Raw genomic sequence first — 19036 nt, forward strand, 5'->3', positions numbered from 1 at the left:
ATATAAAACCCCCTCTTTACAGAAGTAACAGACATCATGTGTCTGCGGTAAGGCATGTCCTGTGTGTAAGACAGTGTGGTGTTGTCAGACTTTAGAAACCGACCCAAAACAGCCTCATAAGAATGAAAGACCGACAGACAGATGTACATGAATAATGCAGTGAGTGGGCGAGGGGGCGGAGTCTGGTTGGAGCGAGCGCGTCACGTCAGCACTTCCTGCTCGCGCAGGACAGGTATCTCAGTATCGGACACACCTGAAGCTCCGGATCTGACTGCCGCAGTTTAACTCGGAATCGACGACGCATTTCCAGCGAAACTCTGCTTGAAACGACGATTCATGTCTGGCTAATGAGGAGTTACACCGTTTTGGAGAAGACGAGCACTTGTAGAGCAGTTTAACAGGTAAGAAGATGAAATGTTTTTCTGGAGACATCTGCTGCGTGTTTCTCTGGCGGCCTGTAATGTTTATGTCGGAGTAAAACACATATGTTCGACGTTACTGTGGTAGAAAGCTTCCATTTTGTGTTTGAACGACAGATAATGCGTGTTACATTATTTCACTTAAGTTATGTAAAGGTTTCTCTTCGTACTAGACCTTTTTAGGGGAGAAAATGACTTTATGAAACTGAATTGATGATGTTATAGATGCTAATACATGTATTAAAGTATATAGTGTCGTATATTAAGAAGTTGGTTTAATCTTCTGACCTATAGGTCGATTTAAGTTAAGTTGGCTCACAGTTTGACATTCATCTCAGTAACAATGACTCAGAGTAAAAATAAAGCCATAATGGGAGAAGTTGTTATTGTCCAGGACTATATATTATAAATATGTATTAGGACTATATATTATAAATATGTTTTAGGTCTATAGATTATAAATATGTATTAGGTCTATAGATTATAAATATGTATTAGGTCTATAGATTATAAATATGTATTAGGTCTATAGATTATAAATATGTATTAGGTCTATAGATTATAAATATGTATTAGGACTATTTATTATAAATATGTATTAGGACTAGATATTATAAATATGTATTAGGTCTATATATTATAAATATGTATTAGGACTGTATATTATAAATTTGTTTTAGGTCTGTATATTATAAATGTGTATTAGGACTATATATTATAAATGTGTATTAGGTCTATATATTATAAATTTGTTTTAGGTCTGTATATTATAAATGTGTATTAGGACTATATATTATAAATATGTATTAGGACTATATATTATAAATATGTTTTAGGTCTATAGATTATAAATATGTATTAGGTCTATAGATTATAAATATGTATTAGGTCTATAGATTATAAATATGTATTAGGTCTATAGATTATAAATATGTATTAGGTCTATATATTATAAATATGTATTAGGACTGTATATTATAAATTTGTTTTAGGTCTGTATATTATAAATGTGTATTAGGACTATATATTATAAATGTGTATTAGGTCTATATATTATAAATTTGTTTTAGGTCTGTATATTATAAATATGTATTAGGACTATATATTATAAATGTGTATTAGGTCTATATATTATAAATTTGTTTTAGGTCTGTATATTATAAATGTGTATTAGGACTATATATTATAAATGTGTATTAGGACTATATATTATAAATGTGTATTAGGTCTATATATTATAAATGTGTATTAGGACTATATATTATAAATGTGTATTAGGACTATATATTATAAATGTGTATTAGGACTATATATTATAAATGTGTATTAGGACTATATATTATAAATGTGTATTAGGTCTATATATTATAAATGTGTATTAGGACTATATATTATAAATATGTATTAGGTCTATATATTATAATTGTGTATTAGGTCTATATATTATAAATATTATTTGGAAGTTAAGTTTTTATTTTTATTTTTGGATTGGATTTAAGTAATTTATAAAGATATTTGACTCGAGGTTTTGTTCTTTTGAGAATGACTTTTTTATTACTACTATTATTTTTCATGATGGCTTTGGTCTGTATCTAAATATTTATTGGAGATTTAAAAAAATATATATTTTCAGATTGGTCTTTCATCATTTATAAAGTGAGTTTACTTTTATTTTGTTCTTTGTAGAATGACTCCTTTTTTATTCTTTATAAAATATAAATGTTTTTGAAGGTTTTGCAGTTTAAAGTTTCTATTTGTTTTTAGAATGATAGATTGTAATATAAATATTATTTTAAACTTAATGTTTTCTCTTCAGATGGGTGTTAAATAATTTTTAAATGGATTTTACTTCAGGTTTTATTATTTAGATAAATACTTAAAAAATATTTATAGATTTATAAATAACCCATAAATAAAAATAAATATATAATATAAATCTAGTTGGTAGAATTACTAAATCCATATAATATAAATCAATAAGTATTATTTGGAAGTTGTTTTAGTTTGTTTTAAAATCGCTTTATTTTCATAAAGGTTTTGCTCTTTTAGAGAATGACTCCTTTTTGATTATTTATGGATTTAGTCATTCTACCAGCTATATATAATATATTATTTTAATTTATTTTATTTTCAGATTTGTCTTGAATCATTTATAAAGGGGTTTAACTGGAGGTTTTGTTCTTTGTAGAATGACTCCTTTTTGATTCTTTATTCATTGGATTTATTAATTCTACCAGCTATATTTATATTACTGCATATATAGCAGGTAGAATCACTAAATCAATATAATATACATACATTTAGAAATGTGACTCTTTTTAGAAGTTTTCTCTTTCTTTTCAGATTGGTCTTGAATCGTTCATACAGGGGTTTTACTGGAGGCTCTGTTCATTCAGAGAATGACTCCGGCTCGGTTCTGGTTCTTCTGGACCGCAGTGGTTCTGCACATCTGTCTCCATGTGGCTCCATCAGAGGCTCAGGATGAAGGGAGATGCATGGATAAGTTCAGTCTTGGCAAAGAGGATTTTGTGTTAGACACGGATGAATCTGTGACGGAAGGGGCCACGTTCCTGAGTTCTCCTCAAGTGTCTCGGCCTGAAGACTGTGTTCTGGCCTGCTGTAATGATCCAAACTGTAATCTGGCTCTGATTGAACATGGAGAAGATGCCAAGAGCATGTGCTTTATCTTCAACTGCCTGTACAAACAGAAGAAAGTCTGTCGCTTTGTGAGGAAGAAGGGCTTCAGCAACTACGTACTGAAATCTGTTTTTAAAGATTACCTTGAGCAAAAAAATTCAGGTAAGAATCTTATAAAGAAGGAAATCGTATAAGATGTATCTGGAGATGTTAAAAACATTGTTATTTCTAAATATAAAATTGACAGCTGTGCTTTTAAATCTATTTCTTAAGATTACATTGTGCAACAGGTGCCAGGTAAGAAAAATTAGCTTAAATGTGTCTAGAGAAGTCTGTTGTAGATGTCTAGTGTTTTATGCAATTTAATAAGAAATGACTGTATTCATCAGGATTTTTGTATTGATTTTCGGTCAGATTTGTCTAAAACCTGTGGAAGAAATACTCATGTATGTCCAGACCTGCTGAAATCTTCAGAAGTGTGTCATTTTCATATTTTAGCCAGTCGCAATAAACATTGAGGACCCCATGAAATACCTTAATGAAAATTACAACTATAAACAAAAATTTAATATAGCTGCCAATGCAAGACGCTTCATTTTAAATTAGTTTAATTTGATGTACTAAAATATTTAAAACTGAAATAAAAAAATAAAAACGATATACTTATTTAAAAAAAACACCCAAAAACTAATAGAAATGATGATAATCACACATAAAAATTAGTAAAATATTAACTAAAATTAGAACAAAAATGGAAACAATAAAAAACGAATTAAAAATACTTCTAAAGCATTTAGTAATGATAGTTAAAGGTCCCTGAAATATCCTGTCTTTTTTCATGATAACAGAGGTCTAGGGGCTATGTAACTACCATACAAGTTTCAAATCAGTCAGTCCACAGTAAAGTGCACACAGCCTGCATGAAGTATCTGTGTTGTTTCATGATCCCTTGTGACTTCCGTAAAAATGTGACGTCCGATCTACTCAGTCACCGCCTTCAGTCACCATCCCGAGCACCGCCCACCGTCCTTTAGCCAAACCCCCAGACGGCATCGCGTCCATGCCGTTGCTGAGCAACAACACTGAAACATGTCGAAAAGTTGAACTTTAACAGACGAAACCAGATCGGCCGACCTGTAACGTTACACTCTTCACTCTGACAGGACTGTTACTATGAGGTGGATCACAGCTAACATGTATAGCAAACACAAACTCACCGTGTCTATCTTGTCATGATGAAGAGTTCAATTTCAGCAGGCAACTATCTTTACAGCTACATTATTATTCCAGCCACAATTAATCACACCAATGTATATACAATTACAAATGATTATATATAAATCATCAGTTTGTTGTTTTACACACATGCACACAGACATTATTTCATACACGACAGTCGTGAGATGCAAGAAATCTTCAGACGCGCTCATGACAACAAAAGACAATACTTTATTGAACCATTTCTGATAAGAAGTTGCAAACGCAAGCATTTTTGACGATGGTTTCCGTCCAGTCCGCTCGTTTTATCGCGTTTAACCACAGCTGCAGTCGTTTTTTTGTTTGGCAGTGGCAGCAGGTATGTGATCAAATTTCTAATTTGAGGCTGTATTACATCGATTCTGACACCCAACATCACAACAAGATATTTTAAGCTCCTTATGAAGCTGAATCTGCGCTGGTTTGTTTTGGTTTCTAGCCTAACGCGGTGACGTAATTGTGACGTCGGCCCTACATGACCCTAGTTACCTGTGGCCGGCCTAGCCGTGCGTCACTCAGAAAACAACAGGCCAATCAGAAGAGAGGCTCATGAATATTAATTAGGCCAAATCGACCTGTTTTTACCACAGCTCATGAGAGAAGAGCTGTAAAAATATATATGGAGATGGTTTTTGGTACTTATACCGCGAATATATATTCTTAAGGACATAAAATAAAACTCCAGAAAGGTGTACAATATGGGACCTTTAATGTTAAATTCAACGTTTCCTCATACATTTTTAAAATTAAAAAGTATTTTTGGTTAATAGTATTTCGTGGATATGAAGTAACATGAACCAACAATGAACAATTGAATTTTTATTAATAAAAATTAAGACTATTAAATATAATGCTCATTGTTAGTTCATGTAACTAATGGGACCTTATTGTGAACTATTACCATAAAAACTATAATAGTATCTCGCTAATACCAAAATAACACAGGACAAGTGCAGTTTTCTGCATTTGCTGGCAAGACATATTAAATATTATATATTTGATACAATTTAAACAGCCAGTTGCTTTTAGTTTACAACATCACAACCATCCGATTGACAAACTGATTGATTGTTTTATGGTAGAGAAAGTCTAAAATTTTGTCATGTTTGTGGAGTATAGTAGCATATAGCATGGACAAAGAAAATCGCAATTTCTGATTTCATGAAGTCGAGATTTAAAAAAATCATCTGTGAAATGAATGCAAAAAACCTGGTAATAATTTAGCTGTTGTGTTTCTGCTCCCCTAGCTTAACCATGTAGAATCTCATCATGCAACCAGTTTAGTGTCAGTATCTTTTAGTCTCAAACTTTAATTTGCTTTGCATGCCAGAGACGCTCTAATAGTTCTTCTAACTCACCCTATCAGCTGATCTTCAGTATACAAGATTAATCATGTATTATTCTCTCATGAGCTCTGGCTTGCTTGCTATCGTTCTTGGCTTCTTGTGCAATTCTCACTGTTATTGTTTTATATTGCATAATGTTTCATCGCTGCAGTGTTTTGATTTCTTGCAGACGTGGAGGACAAACCTCCGATCGCAGTGGCTGGGCAGGACAAAGTCATTCAGCCTAAAGAAGATGTGACTCTGAACGGCATTGAGAGCAAGGACGATAAAAAAATTGTAAAATATGAGTGGCAACAGGTGTCTGGAGACCCATCAGCAGTTATGAAGGTGGGTTTAGGTTCATAATTAAAATAAGAATTTATGAAAATGCGTAAGATTAGTTTTGTTGCCAAATATCTCTGTCTGCCTATGTATGAATTTCTTAAACTACTATTTTAGTAGTTTTTGTCCCTTTATATATTTACCTTTTTTTTACAGATGTTGCTGATATTGTTTGAAATTGGCTGTTTTCATGCATTTTAATTAATTATATTTTGTAAAGGTGTAACAATAGATAAGTATTATATTATTTTATAATTGTGGTTGTAATTATTCCTTAAATCATACAATGCGTCATAAGGCATAATTACTGCATTAAAATACATTTATAATGTATTATATATTAAGCCTTCAAGTAAAGTGTTACTGAAATTGGTTGCTTTCATGCTTTTTAATGAATTATACTTTGTTCAAGGTGTAACAATGAATAGATGAGTATTCTAATATATTATAATACATAAAAAATACTTTAATGCATTATAAGGTTTCAAGTAAAGTGTTACCAATATTGGTTGAAGTTGGTTGTTTTCATGTATTTTAATGAATTTTACTTTCTAAAGGTGGAACAATGAATAGGTGTTATAATATATTATAACTATGGTTATAATTATTCATGAGATCATATAGTGAATTATTATAAGGCATAATTAATACATCAAAAATATTTTTATGATGCATTATATATAAAGGCTTCAAGTAACATGTTACCGATATTGGTTGAAATCAGTTGCTTTCATGCATTTTTATAAATTATACTTTCTAAAGGTGTAACAACGAATAGATAAGTATTATAATATAATGCATTATAAAATACGTTATATGTAAAGGATTGAATTAATGCATTATAAAATACATTTATAATCCATTATATGTAAAAGTGTTACCGATATTGGTTGAAATTAATTGTTTTCATCTGTTTTAATGAATTTTACTTTCTAAAGGTGGAACAATGAATAGGTGTTATAATATATTATAACTGTGGTTATAATTATTCACGAGATCATACATTGCATTTCTATAATGTATAATTAATTCATTAAAAATATTTTAATGATGCATTATATATAAAGTTGAGGCATTCTTGGGTGCTGAAATCTGTACCCAACCCGAATCAACCTAAATCACTTCTTACCCAAACCCGACCTGCATAAATACATTTTTTAAAAGAAAAACCTGACCCGAGACAGACTCGATAAAATTAGATCCGAGTCCAACGGTGTCCTGCTGACTTATTTGGCCGCTGCTCAGTTACTTTCATTTGTTTATTTACTTTCTTGTTTATATTTGTTATATTATTGCCTGCCTATGTTATTTCAATTGTGACCAGTGGATTGGAAAAATAAATGTGATAGCTCGATAAAAATAAGATCGATATGTTGTCGAAATATAGCGGCATTGTACTTCTGGCATCCCGAGTTCGAGTCCCAGCTTTGTAATCAGGTTTTCCCGATCCCATCCCCCCTCTCTCTCCCACTTCACTTCTTATCTCATATATGGTCCTATTCTAATACAAAAGCAACCCCCCCCCCAAAAAATAAATAAATAAATAAATTATAGGCTAGTAAATCATGGATTTGCTAGTGTTGTTTACAACGCTATTTACATCATCTCCAGCAAAGGGCTTCTGCACACAAAAGAAAAGTCCTGCACGAAACTCTCTCGGGTCGGACCTTGGGTTTTTGGATCCAAGTGGACCGGTGAAGACAAAGCCATAATATAATGGCTTCAAGTAAAGTGTTATCAGTAATGGTTGAAATTAGTTGTTTTCCTGCGTTTAAATGAATTATACTTTCTAAATGAACAGATAAGTATTATAATTAATGTTAAAATACTATTATATAATGCATTATAAATAAAAGCAAGTAAAGTGTTACCGATGTTCAACTTTTTAAAGGTGTAACAATGAATAGATAAGTATTTAACTGGATCATACAGTGCATTATAAGGTGCATTACAGGGCATAATTAATGCATTAAATACAAAGGTTTCTAGTAAAATGCTAACTATTTCTTTAATGTAAAATCTTTTTTTTATTTATTAGAAGGGGCTGTTTGAGGATGCAGTGACGGTCTCCAATCTTTCTCCCGGGTTGTATAAGTTCAGACTCACGGTCACAGATGACGCTGGTCAGACAGGATCGGCCGAGGTGTCAGTTTTGGTCCTGACACCAGAACAGTCTCTCCGTGAGTACATGAAAACAGCAGTTTTGTTTACACTTTATTTATAAATTTTTTTAACACTTGTTTGGCTGAAAATCCTTTGTAATCAGGTTTTCAGTCAGTATTGCCAAATTTATCCACAAATAATGCTTTTTTTTTACTCAAAAACTGAGGTGCATAAGCCAGACAAAAGCATGACCAAAGTGTGATGCTCTTGAAATTCGTCAGTTAACATTCATTTCTGTATGTCATTATGATGTTAAAAGCAAAAGCATTCTTTAAAGTGATAGGTCATTGCAATGATGTTCTCTGATAAGTGTTTCTCAGTCATTTAATCTGATTTCTCATAATGAAATTCGCATGTTGACCTGAGATGAGTTCTGGTCTAACAGGTTTTGAAGCGACCTTAAAAATACATGGATTAACCATTTACCAGGATTTGTAAGCCTTGAATACATAAAGGCCTGGTTTCACAGACAGGGCTTAGATTAAGCCATTGTTCAATTAGGAAATTTCAGTAATTTTTATTAACATGCCTTAGAAAGAAACATTACTGGTGTGCATCTCAAGACAAAACAAAGGCACTGATATATTTTAAGACCAGTCAATGAAAGTTTCTTTCAGTTAAAACAGCTGAGACTTACACTTTTTGTCTGTGAAACTGGGGAAATAGTTTCTCTCTGTTAACCCAGAATGGGCTTGTTTTCTAAAAACAGATTTTTTTTGCTCCTGCTTCCTATTATAAGGAGCTTTACCTTCGCTTGGTCTGCTGTCAAATCAGCAGTTTAATGATTTATTTTTAATGGAAATTATTCAGTTGTAGTTTTGTGACCGATTGCTTGATATTTCCTAATTTCAGTAGAAACAGGAAACCCTTTGAGCTGTGAGTGGCCATTTTCTTGAGTGTTTCACAAACTGGTGCGGCAGGTTTTGCGGTGGGAGTTTCACAGAGAATGAAGTTGTTCTTGTCATTGTGCATTTGTGAAACAGCTCTGATCTGGTCTGGCTGTAAAATGTAAATCTAAAAATCCATATGAACCCAAAATTAAGATGATAGTAGACAAATTCTATCAGTTTTATTGCTAAAGAGATATTTGCATCTAACACTCCGTGTTCATGTGAATTAATCGTTGCATTTGCATTATTTATAATGTTTGGTTTGCTGCTTTGTGGTTTCAAAGCGCAGTGTATGCACCAGGAATATTCACAATTAATAATACAGTTTGTGAAAGATGGAAAAACAAAAATACAATGCATACTGAACTGAACTTACAATGTGAACGTTCATTTTTACCAACTGAGGGTGGAGACGTTATTCACTATGGTAAATCAACAGCATGTGGTCTTTCACGTTTCATCTTGTGTGTAATGTAAATGTTGGTTTCAGTTTTCTATTTGAATAAGCATTCATATTTCACATAGTTCACGTGTTCTCACACACACACAGTTATGTAGATGAGCAGTACATTATTGAATCCACTATGAAATGCATTCATGTGACTTGATAACATGATTTATTTTACTTATTTTTGTATTTGCTTTCTATTTGCCATATCTGAGATGTTGTTCATTCACAGCTTCACTTTTAAATCATAAGTCAAGACTTAAGCCTGCCTTGTTGACAGTATATTGGTCGAGTAATAAAGCTCTAAATTTGAGTTTCCTTAAAAATAAGTGCATTAATGTGACTTTCAATATTGACTAGTGCAGGCTATCGATTAAAAATATTAACTAATCAATCACATTTTTCTGCAATTAATCGTGATTTTGAAGTTCAGTGTTTAAATGAACAGAACAAACGGAAAGGGAAATCGTGATCTATATTATAGCTCTCTATATCAAGCATACAGACTTTATTAGAGCCACAGAAAGACATATGTTTCACTGAAAAATGCGCAATTCACAATTTTACAGCCTAGGGTGAAGTCATTATGTACAGTAACAATGGTTTGGGACAAATATAATGTAATTTAATGGAAAATTATGTGAATGGTGCTCTGTGGTTCGGCAGAATTTTCTGTCGGCTGCATTTGAATCTGCATCTGAAGTGTCCCGCCAGTCTCAGGGGTCAAAACAAATAGTACATGGTGTCAGTGATTTCCGCCTCTAGAGGCTGCTCTCACACTGTGTGACAACGGACCTTCTCAGCCGCTCCAGCAACAGACGCAACCCGGAAAACTATCAGCATAGATTTTTGCCGATAACCGATAGCTCCAGCAATCAACTATTGGTGCCGATTAATCGGCAAAACCGATACATTGGTCAACCTCTAGTTACAAAATACTAGTATCAGCAGCACAAACGCACATTAATGTGACATGGTAAAGTGTTACTTCAGAAGCCTTTATATACAGTATTGCATGTAAATTATATGATGCTTTTGGTGTTTTCCGTCTGGAACAACATAAGAGTAAATAAAATGTTACTTGTTCATGCATAACATTTGTTGTGAATAAACTGAGTGATTTTTTTTTTATTTTTTCCCCCTTCCATCAGATCATTGTCTGGTGCCGAAGAAGGAGGGTCCGTGTCGAGGCTCTTTTCCTCGCTGGCACTACAACGCTGTCACAGAGAAATGTGAACAGTTCAAGTTTGGAGGCTGCAAACCAAACAGCAACAACTACCTGGCACTCAACGAATGTCTGAATGCTTGCGACAAAGTTTCAGGTACTAAGCTTTTTATGGGCATTTTTATAAGTGCATGCTAGTTAATTACAGATAAAACTGTCATAGTGCAAAAACAGTCAGTGAGTATCTAAATGCTAGTAGAACTATAACTAGCAAATACAATTTTTTTTTGTAATTAAGTATATTGCAAATGATAGTTAGTGTTAGTGTGTATAAATACGTACACATTGTGTATGTATTTATTTAGTGGCGCATATAAATGTACTACTGTAGATATGTAATGCAAAATCAACTTTTATAGGTTTATATATGTCTATAATTCCTTGATAAATATGAGCAAAGGCGACTGTGAAAATAAATCTGCATTGTTTATCCTTTTGATCTTTCACTCAAAAAATTCACAAAATTCTAACCTATCATTGAAGTAAAACAATTGAAAGTGGGGAGAAAATCTCATGATGAAATAAATGTTTTTCTCCAATGAATGTTGGCCACAATTATTGGCACCCCTAGAAATATTTATGAGTAAAATATCTCTGAAGTATATTCCCATTCAGATTTACATTTTTTCAGCACACCAGGGTGACTAGGAGCATGAAATTGTCCAGCTATGACTTCCTGTTCCGCAGGATTATAGATATGAGGAACACAAAGGCCAAATTCCCTTAATCATCCATCACAAGGAGTAAAACCTAAAAATATAGTTCTGTTGTGCAGAACAAGATTGTTGAGCATCACAAAATAGAAAGCGGCTGTAAGAAAAGTTAAAGCATTGAAAATCCTCATTTCCACCATCAGGGTAATAATTAAGAGGTTCCAATCAACTAAAGATGTTGAAAATCTGCCTGGAAGAGGACGTGTCTATATCGTCCTAATGCACGGTGAGGAGGAGAGTTTGAGTGGCCAAAGACTCTCCAAGGACCACAGCTGGAGAATTGTAGAGATTAGCTGAGTTTCGGGGTCAGAAATCTAAAAAATATATATATATCAAACATCACATGTTGTTTGGGAGGGTTTCAAGGAAAAGTATCCTCACTCATCCAAAAACAAACTCCAGCAAATACAGTTATCAGACACGACTGGATCTTCAAATGGGACTGCTTCTTTGGTCAGATGAAACTGAAAAAAGAGCTTTTTGGCAGCAAACCAACCAGATGAGTTTAGTACAAACAGGGATAAAAAGCACCCCATGTCCACGGTTAAATATACTGCTGGAGGTCCTGAACATCTTGTTCAGATGCATGGCATCATGGATTCCATCAAGTACCAATAGATTAAAAAAACAAAACCTGACTGTCTCTGTTAGAAATCTTATAATGGGCCGTGTTTAGATCTTCCACCAGGACAACAATGGGTCACTGAGCACAAAATGAATCTTTTTCTATGGCTGTCCCAGCCCTCTGACCTGAACCCTACAGAAAATGAGTGAGGTGAACTGAAGCATCCGTGTCATCAGTGATGCTTTCAGAGCAAACAGCTTGTTCAAAAATCCCTGAATTATTCCATTATCAGAATTAAGAGCTTCTTTATTGATAAATGTTTTTGTAAAGTCTGTCTGTGCATTTTTTTATATATATAATTGACTGTATTTGATACTTTATTGCCAAGTTCAATCACACTAACGCGTTTTTAAGAGTCAGTTTTCAAAATACTTTCAGGTGCTTCTGTTTTACGTGAAATATTGTCTTATTATTGCAGTTTTTGCTCCGCCACCATCTGGAAGATTAGGTCCGATCCAAAATCAAGGTAAGTCCATGATTGCTGATGATTTCATGTTCATTTACAAAAGAATGTGTCTGGGATATTTATACAGAAATCTACAATTGAAAAGGTCTTTCAAACACACACAGGTGAGCAGTGTGACGTGGCGTGCGGTCCAGATCACTTCTCATGTTCAAATAAATGCTGCATCGAGAAAGGTTTGGAGTGTGACGGGGAACAGCAGTGCAGCGACGGTTCGGACGAGGCTGAATGCTCCAGACGTGAGGACCAACACAAAAACACATTAGACATCACATTAGTTAAAAGAATAGTTCACTCGGAAAGGTTTGTTCTGACATCAGGTCCGTGTGTGACAAGGCAAGTCATCTGAAGTCATACTAGAGATTTGTTGTTATTAAGTTCAGTGTTGGGGGATAATGCATTACAAGTAATGCCAGTTACGTAATCGGATTACTTTTTTCAAGTAACACATTACTTTTTAATTTACAGTTACTTTTTTCAAATAAGTTCTGTTGTTACTGTAGTTAACATTTACTCATCTCACTTGCACAAAAACAGATTCAGTAGTCATAAAAATGATGCACACCTGCAATAATTAAATAACCTTTATGTATTTAATCATGTTTTATTAACTATGTCTTTGCTGCTGACCTTTGATGATCCAATTTAATCAAACTTAAGCAAAAATGACTTAAGATAAATGTAGCATGTGTGTGTGTAGTCTTGAACTTTCTTCTCCTGTGTCTTATTCTTCATGCACTCTGGAATGGCAGCACAGCTGAAAGGTTTGTTTGAGCTGCGCCTTTTGGTGTGAAAGGGATTTTACAGTTGCCAGAAATATAACTTTTTTATATTAAAAACAGACCAGCAGACCCAATGCCAGATGAGGGAAAAGTAACACAACAGTAACGTAACATTACTTTCCATCAAAATTAAGGTGTTCGGGTTTAAAGCAATATTGTAATGCTTTGCTTTTAAAAGTAACTTTCCCCAGCACTGATTAATTTGTCATTCACTGAAAAGCTAAAGTTTGACATTGGAAGACGTCAAATAAAATGCACAAGTCATATGTGATGCCGCTTTTGGATCTCAAAAGTGCCTTATTTCATCATTTGGTAAAAAACATACAGGATTGGAGTAAATTATGACAGAATGGTATATTTTGGATGAACTATACCTTTAAATGCAGTTTATTGGGAGATGGAAATAAGGTTAGTTTAATGTGTGATTAAATGGATTCATTGTGTGATTGAAGTTTTTCTTGTCTTTATGTTCAGTGGACCGTAAGTTCAGTCGATTGCTGGACATTACTGTGGACAAAAGCAACGGTGATTTATATTTCATTCTTTATGAGATATATATTTATAAGTATACTTTAATATTCACCTAAAATATATAAATGTTTATATATATATATATATATATATATATATATATATATATATATTTAGTGATCATATTTTTTGTTAAAAAATCCATTACTGTATTTCATTTACATTTAGTTTATATTTATATTTAGTTTTTGTATAAAAATACTTGTGTTATAATAATTTTGGCCACTGTGTGTGTGTGTGCGTGCGCGTGTGCGGGTGTGGGTGTGTGTGTGTGTGTGTGTGTGCGCGCGCGTGTGCATGCGCGGGTGTGGGTGTGTGTATATATATATATATATATATATATATATATATATATATATATATATTTTACAATAAAAACATTTACAATATATTTAATTTTCTGTTATGATATATATATATATATACTAACAATGCATTTTTTATATATTTAGGTATATTTTACATTTTTATATATCTTATATTATCTTTAAAATTATCCTTAAACTCTTCAGTATTTCATTTATATTAATTGTTATAATATATGCAAACTGTAAATATACCTCAAATATGATTGATTTTCATTTTATTTTGAAAAGCTCATTACTGCATTGTTTTTTTTGAAGTTAAAAACATTGTACTGCTGTATACGATATATTCAGCTTGTGCAATAATTGCTAAACTTTTTTATTCATAATGTTATCTTATTTTTAGTTTTGTAATGTATTTTGTACAGTAATAGTTTTGTCATAACATAACACTTTTGATCTGGTTGCAATTTTTTTAGTAACTCTTTAATATTAAAATACCATTTTATCATATGTTCTTATTAAATTTTTTACATGTTTTTGTAAATGTTGTCAAAATACTGTTTTGATCTCCTCGATATTAAAATGATCATGAATTAATCAGCGATGTGTTGACTCTTCCAGTTCATTGCGTGGAGCCGCCAATAACAGGATCCTGTCGTGCAAGTTTCACCAACTGGTATTACAATCCGTATGAGCGGCGCTGTAACCGCTTCAACTACGGCGGCTGTGATGGGAACGAAAACCGCTTTGACACGGAGGACAAGTGCATGCAGTCGTGCAATGGAGTGTCTGGTGAGTTTTACTTGCATTTATGCATTTAGCAGACGCTTTTATCCAAACAACTTACATTGCATTCAAGTTACAGTTTTACATTTTATCAGCTCTTGCTATTATTACTGTTTAAAGTCAACATGGCATTGAGTGTATTTTCTTCTGCTAATTATTCACCCGTGCACTTTATTATAAAGAAAGCGCTTTTGTCTTTATTATATGTAGTATTAATTTCGTTAGCGAAATCCATGACGAAAAATGTTCGTCAATGACGTTTTTTCCCCTTGACTAAAACGAGACGATAATAAAGTCATTAAACGATAACTGAGACTATATCAACATGCAATATTGTTGATGAAAAAGACGAGACTGAAATGTTGTTAAAAGAACAAAAACTTTACCAAAACCTTTTAAATTTTGTTGAAAAGCCAAAACATTTTAGGCTGCTGTACAAGCAGTGAGTGTGTGGCGGTTGCCAGATATCAAGAGCTCAAATCCCCCAATCAAAGCTTTTCTGTTAAACAGATACGTACTCTGCCCATTTTTTGCTTTATGCAATCCATTCTGAACCATGATCTGAAAACACAGATATATAGTACTGTACAAGTAAGCTGGAGTTCAGCGATCTCCATTTGAGGTATTCTTCTGCTTAAATTAAAGTGTCATTTCTGTTATAATATTTGAGAGTAAGTTTTTGTTACACCAGTTTTCATAACGTAGACAGGGTGAGTGTATATCTAAAGTCTTTTGTGTTTAATTAGCCTCTAATTGATATCCTGTCATAAATCTGTACACTAGATGAGGTCAAATAAACCATGCATGCGAGTCGATATTCTATTGATTTGTGCTTATTGGTGAAAGAGCAACTTCTGATGAAATGTAAAAAAATAATTCCCCAAATGAATACAATCATTGCAATTAAAATTGAGCAAAATAATAACTTTTTTATCATTTTAAACATTATACAGTAAGACAATATGACACAAATGTGTAAGTTTCCACTGACTAAAACTAGACATTATCCCCCGGTTTCACAGACGAGGCCTAGACTAAAATTGTAAGTTTGAGCTGTAAGTTTCAACTGAAAGAAACTTGCACTGACTGATCTTAAAACATGTCAGTGCCTTTTTGTCTCAAGATGCTCTCCAGTAATGCTTTTTTTCCTAAGCACGTTTATAAAAAATTACTTAAATGTCTTAATTAAACTATGATCTAATCCTGGCTTAGTCTAAACCCTGTCTGTGAAACCGGGCCTTAGTTGACTAAAATTTAAATAGGACTAAATATGATAAAAACTTTAGTTACATTTGACACGATACTAAGACTAAATGAAAAAATAGCTGACTGAAAATGATCACTAATAATCTGGAATGTAAATGATTTTTATTTATCAAGCACCTGTTTTTCTGCTTTAAATAGTCATTTGCTACTATTTTTAAAGTCTTCTTTCATAGCTTGTCATAGTGTCATGCAAATAAGATTTTTACGGAGGTTTTGTTTGTTTGTTTTTAACACTTTTTCCCTGTTTCTCCTGCAAATCATTGTCATGTTTATTGAATTTCAGAGTCTGACGTGTTTGCCAGACGAGCTCAGTTTGAGAAGCTAGAAAGCAAGAGTGAAACCGGTAATGCCTCTTATATAGAAATATCATTCCATACGTGCTTAATAATTAAAGTTGAAAGTTGATCTTATGGGAAATTAATCATAAATTGAAGCGAAGTGGCAGGCACCACTCATATTTTCTTCAGAAAATGTACATATGAAATTATTATTATAAATCATATAAGTATGTCTTTATATTATTAAATTTTTTTCTTTTCTTTTTAGTTATTTTGCTACATCAAGATGTTTATTTAAATATTTAAGGTTTTTTATAATTTATTTTATTATAATATTTCTAAATAATATTATGTATATAATACTATTAAAATAATTATCATTTATTATTATGATGAAATATGTCTATTATTGTTTTCATTCAGTTTTGGTTCATTTTGCTTCAAGATGTTTGTTATTAAATTGTTTAATTTTATTATATTATTACTAAATAATATTATATTACTAAAATAATTATATATTTGCAATGTCAATATTGTTTTCATGAATTTTATTTCAGTTTTAGTAATTTTGCTACATAAAGGTGTTTATTATTAAAATTATTAATTCAGTAAAATTATATATAATATTATATTATTAAAATAATTTATTATAAAAAAATAATATGAATAAAGTAGCTTTTTTTTTTTTTTTTTTTTTTTTTTTACTATAATAACCGTAGTCTGTCTCATTAATATTGTTTGAATGTTTGTTATTGTTGTTTTAATGTCAATGTAATTTCTGTTGCACTGGTGTCCTCAAACTAAATGCCAGAAATAATGCATCTTGCATGTCTTTTTTTTTTTCTTGTTCAGTATTTTTATTCAAAATGTTCAGTAGATCTTTATGGATCTGCTGTGGTACCTTTGTTTGACTCTGGTGACACATCCAGATGCATTGATGTAACGTGACTGTCCTGTCTCTGTTCAGCTGCCATGGTGATCGCCATCATCCTGGGCCTAGCCATCGCCGTCCTGCTGGTTGTTATCGCATGTTGCCTCCTGAAGGGAAAGAAGAAGCGCAGAAGCACACATCAGCATGTGGCCGTTAACGGTGGTCATGTTCACACCTACGAGGATTCAGAGAAACTCGTCTACAACGGCACAGCCAAACCCGTCTGAGCATTAACTCAGTTTAACAGGACACCTAACCTTTCTGCTGGAGTGTGAAAAATTAATTTGTATAATTATTTGATTCGTTTTGAGCAGACAGGCTGCTAGCTGTGCAGAAGGTCATTTGATTTGCTTATTTTAAGTTTGAAACCGCTTTTATTACCAGCGGTTTTTTTCACACTTTTCTTATTTCTGTCCTTTGCTTTATATATTAGCTTGTTGGACTTTGCTCAGGGGTGAATATGTGTTGCAATAGCATAATAAAGCCAGTTTTTATGACCACAAAAAAATGAAATCAAGATTCTTGAGCCATGTATTTTTATTTTGCAGTACAGTTGTGTGAAGACTGGATTGATTGTTTTATTTTGAAATGCTGCCTCTCATCAGTTAATTATGTAAACATTGCATTACTAGAAATGAGTTTCATATTTTAGTTTGAGATGTTGATTTATGGCTCATTGTTGTGTAAACTCTCGTTTTGTTTTACCATTAGCTACATCAGGAGTTCTTTTTTTATTATTATATATATATATATATTTTTTAGTAAACTGTTTTGGATTTAGAAATTACATTTATGGTGAAAAATCATACCCCGGTAAAATGCAAATTTGTACATAGAAATGTTTTAATGTGTATCAAAAACTTGCCTGATGTCTGAACTATTAATCATGGACAGTCTCAATAAAACTAATATGTACAGCCTGTTTTGATTATTTTATTTTAGAAACAGGAGATTGTGCTGTTATTTGACCCGTAGGTGGCGCTATTGACTCAATGCAAATCTACAAGTAATGTTACACACAATTTCTGCTCTTCAGTGAGAAGACTACTGTTAAAAGTTAAAAGTTTGGGTTTGTATGTATAGTTTAGTCAGGTTAGCAACAACAAAACAAACGGGAAAAACGTGTTTTTGGGAGTCGAGGTGCAAACAACGTTTCCTTCAGTTTTTTTAAGATGTTCTCAGTTTGAGAAAGTCTTCATCACCCTACACACAATCTAAGGATGGCATTTTTGTTTGTTAGTTAAATTTCAGGATCTTATATATCTTACATCATTTACTGACAGAAATCAGCCGCAGCAATCTCAATTGATGAGATTACTGCGGGGAACCGGGAACACTTCCCAAAACACCTGATGTACTTGTTACATCATTAGAAGAATGGCATCTACGCTAATATTAGTCTGTTTCTTTCTTATTCCGAGGTCACCGTAGCCACCCGGTGGATCAGATGGTGGATCAGCACCTAGAGATGACCTCTACAGCCAGGACACCTAGATGAGCCCCAGAGACTGATCCCCAGTGAAGACCCTGTCATCGGGACAAGACCACAGGAACCAGATGAGTCCTTTGCTCAATCTGACTCTGCTGCAGCATGGAACAACCTGCTGGTTCATCTGGCCAGAGGAGAACGACACACTCAATACACTA

At 32.9% G+C, this 19036-nt stretch overlaps 1 protein-coding gene across 2 annotated transcripts; it reads left to right on the forward strand.

The window, feature by feature from the left end:
* Positions 1-178: 178 nt before the first annotated feature.
* Positions 179-17890, forward strand: LOC306886137 (kunitz-type protease inhibitor 1-like). 2 transcript variants are annotated; one of them, XM_079443033.1, is made up of 12 exons: positions 216-401; positions 2763-3218; positions 3330-3353; positions 5829-5986; positions 8019-8160; positions 10633-10803; positions 12463-12510; positions 12615-12746; positions 13764-13814; positions 14750-14920; positions 16464-16523; positions 17426-17890. In XM_079443033.1, the coding sequence occupies exons 2-12, from the start codon at positions 2819-2821 to the stop codon at positions 17614-17616; spliced, it is 1548 nt and encodes a 515-aa protein (XP_079299159.1). In that variant the 5' UTR covers positions 216-401; positions 2763-2818; the 3' UTR covers positions 17617-17890. The 2 variants fall into 2 exon arrangements, with proteins under 2 accessions (XP_079299160.1, XP_079299159.1); XM_079443034.1 differs by lacking the exon at positions 3330-3353 and having other exon boundaries at positions 179-401.
* The last annotated feature ends 1146 nt before the right edge of the window (positions 17891-19036 follow it).

Source organism: Barbus barbus (genome assembly GCF_936440315.1).
Source record: "Barbus barbus genome assembly, chromosome: 20".
Classification (NCBI taxonomy): Eukaryota; Metazoa; Chordata; class Actinopteri; order Cypriniformes; family Cyprinidae; genus Barbus; species Barbus barbus.

Excerpts from the sequence above, each read along its gene's own strand:
- LOC306886137 (XM_079443033.1), top strand. The coding sequence starts at position 2,819 with ATGACTCCGGCTCGGTTCTGGTTCTTCTGGACCGCAGTGGTTCTGCAC. Across the intron at positions 5,987-8,018 it reads ACCCATCAGCAGTTATGAAG|AAGGGGCTGTTTGAGGATGC; the intron begins GTGGGTTTAGGT and ends TTTATTTATTAG. Across the intron at positions 12,747-13,763 it reads CGAGGCTGAATGCTCCAGAC|TGGACCGTAAGTTCAGTCGA; the intron begins GTGAGGACCAAC and ends CTTTATGTTCAG.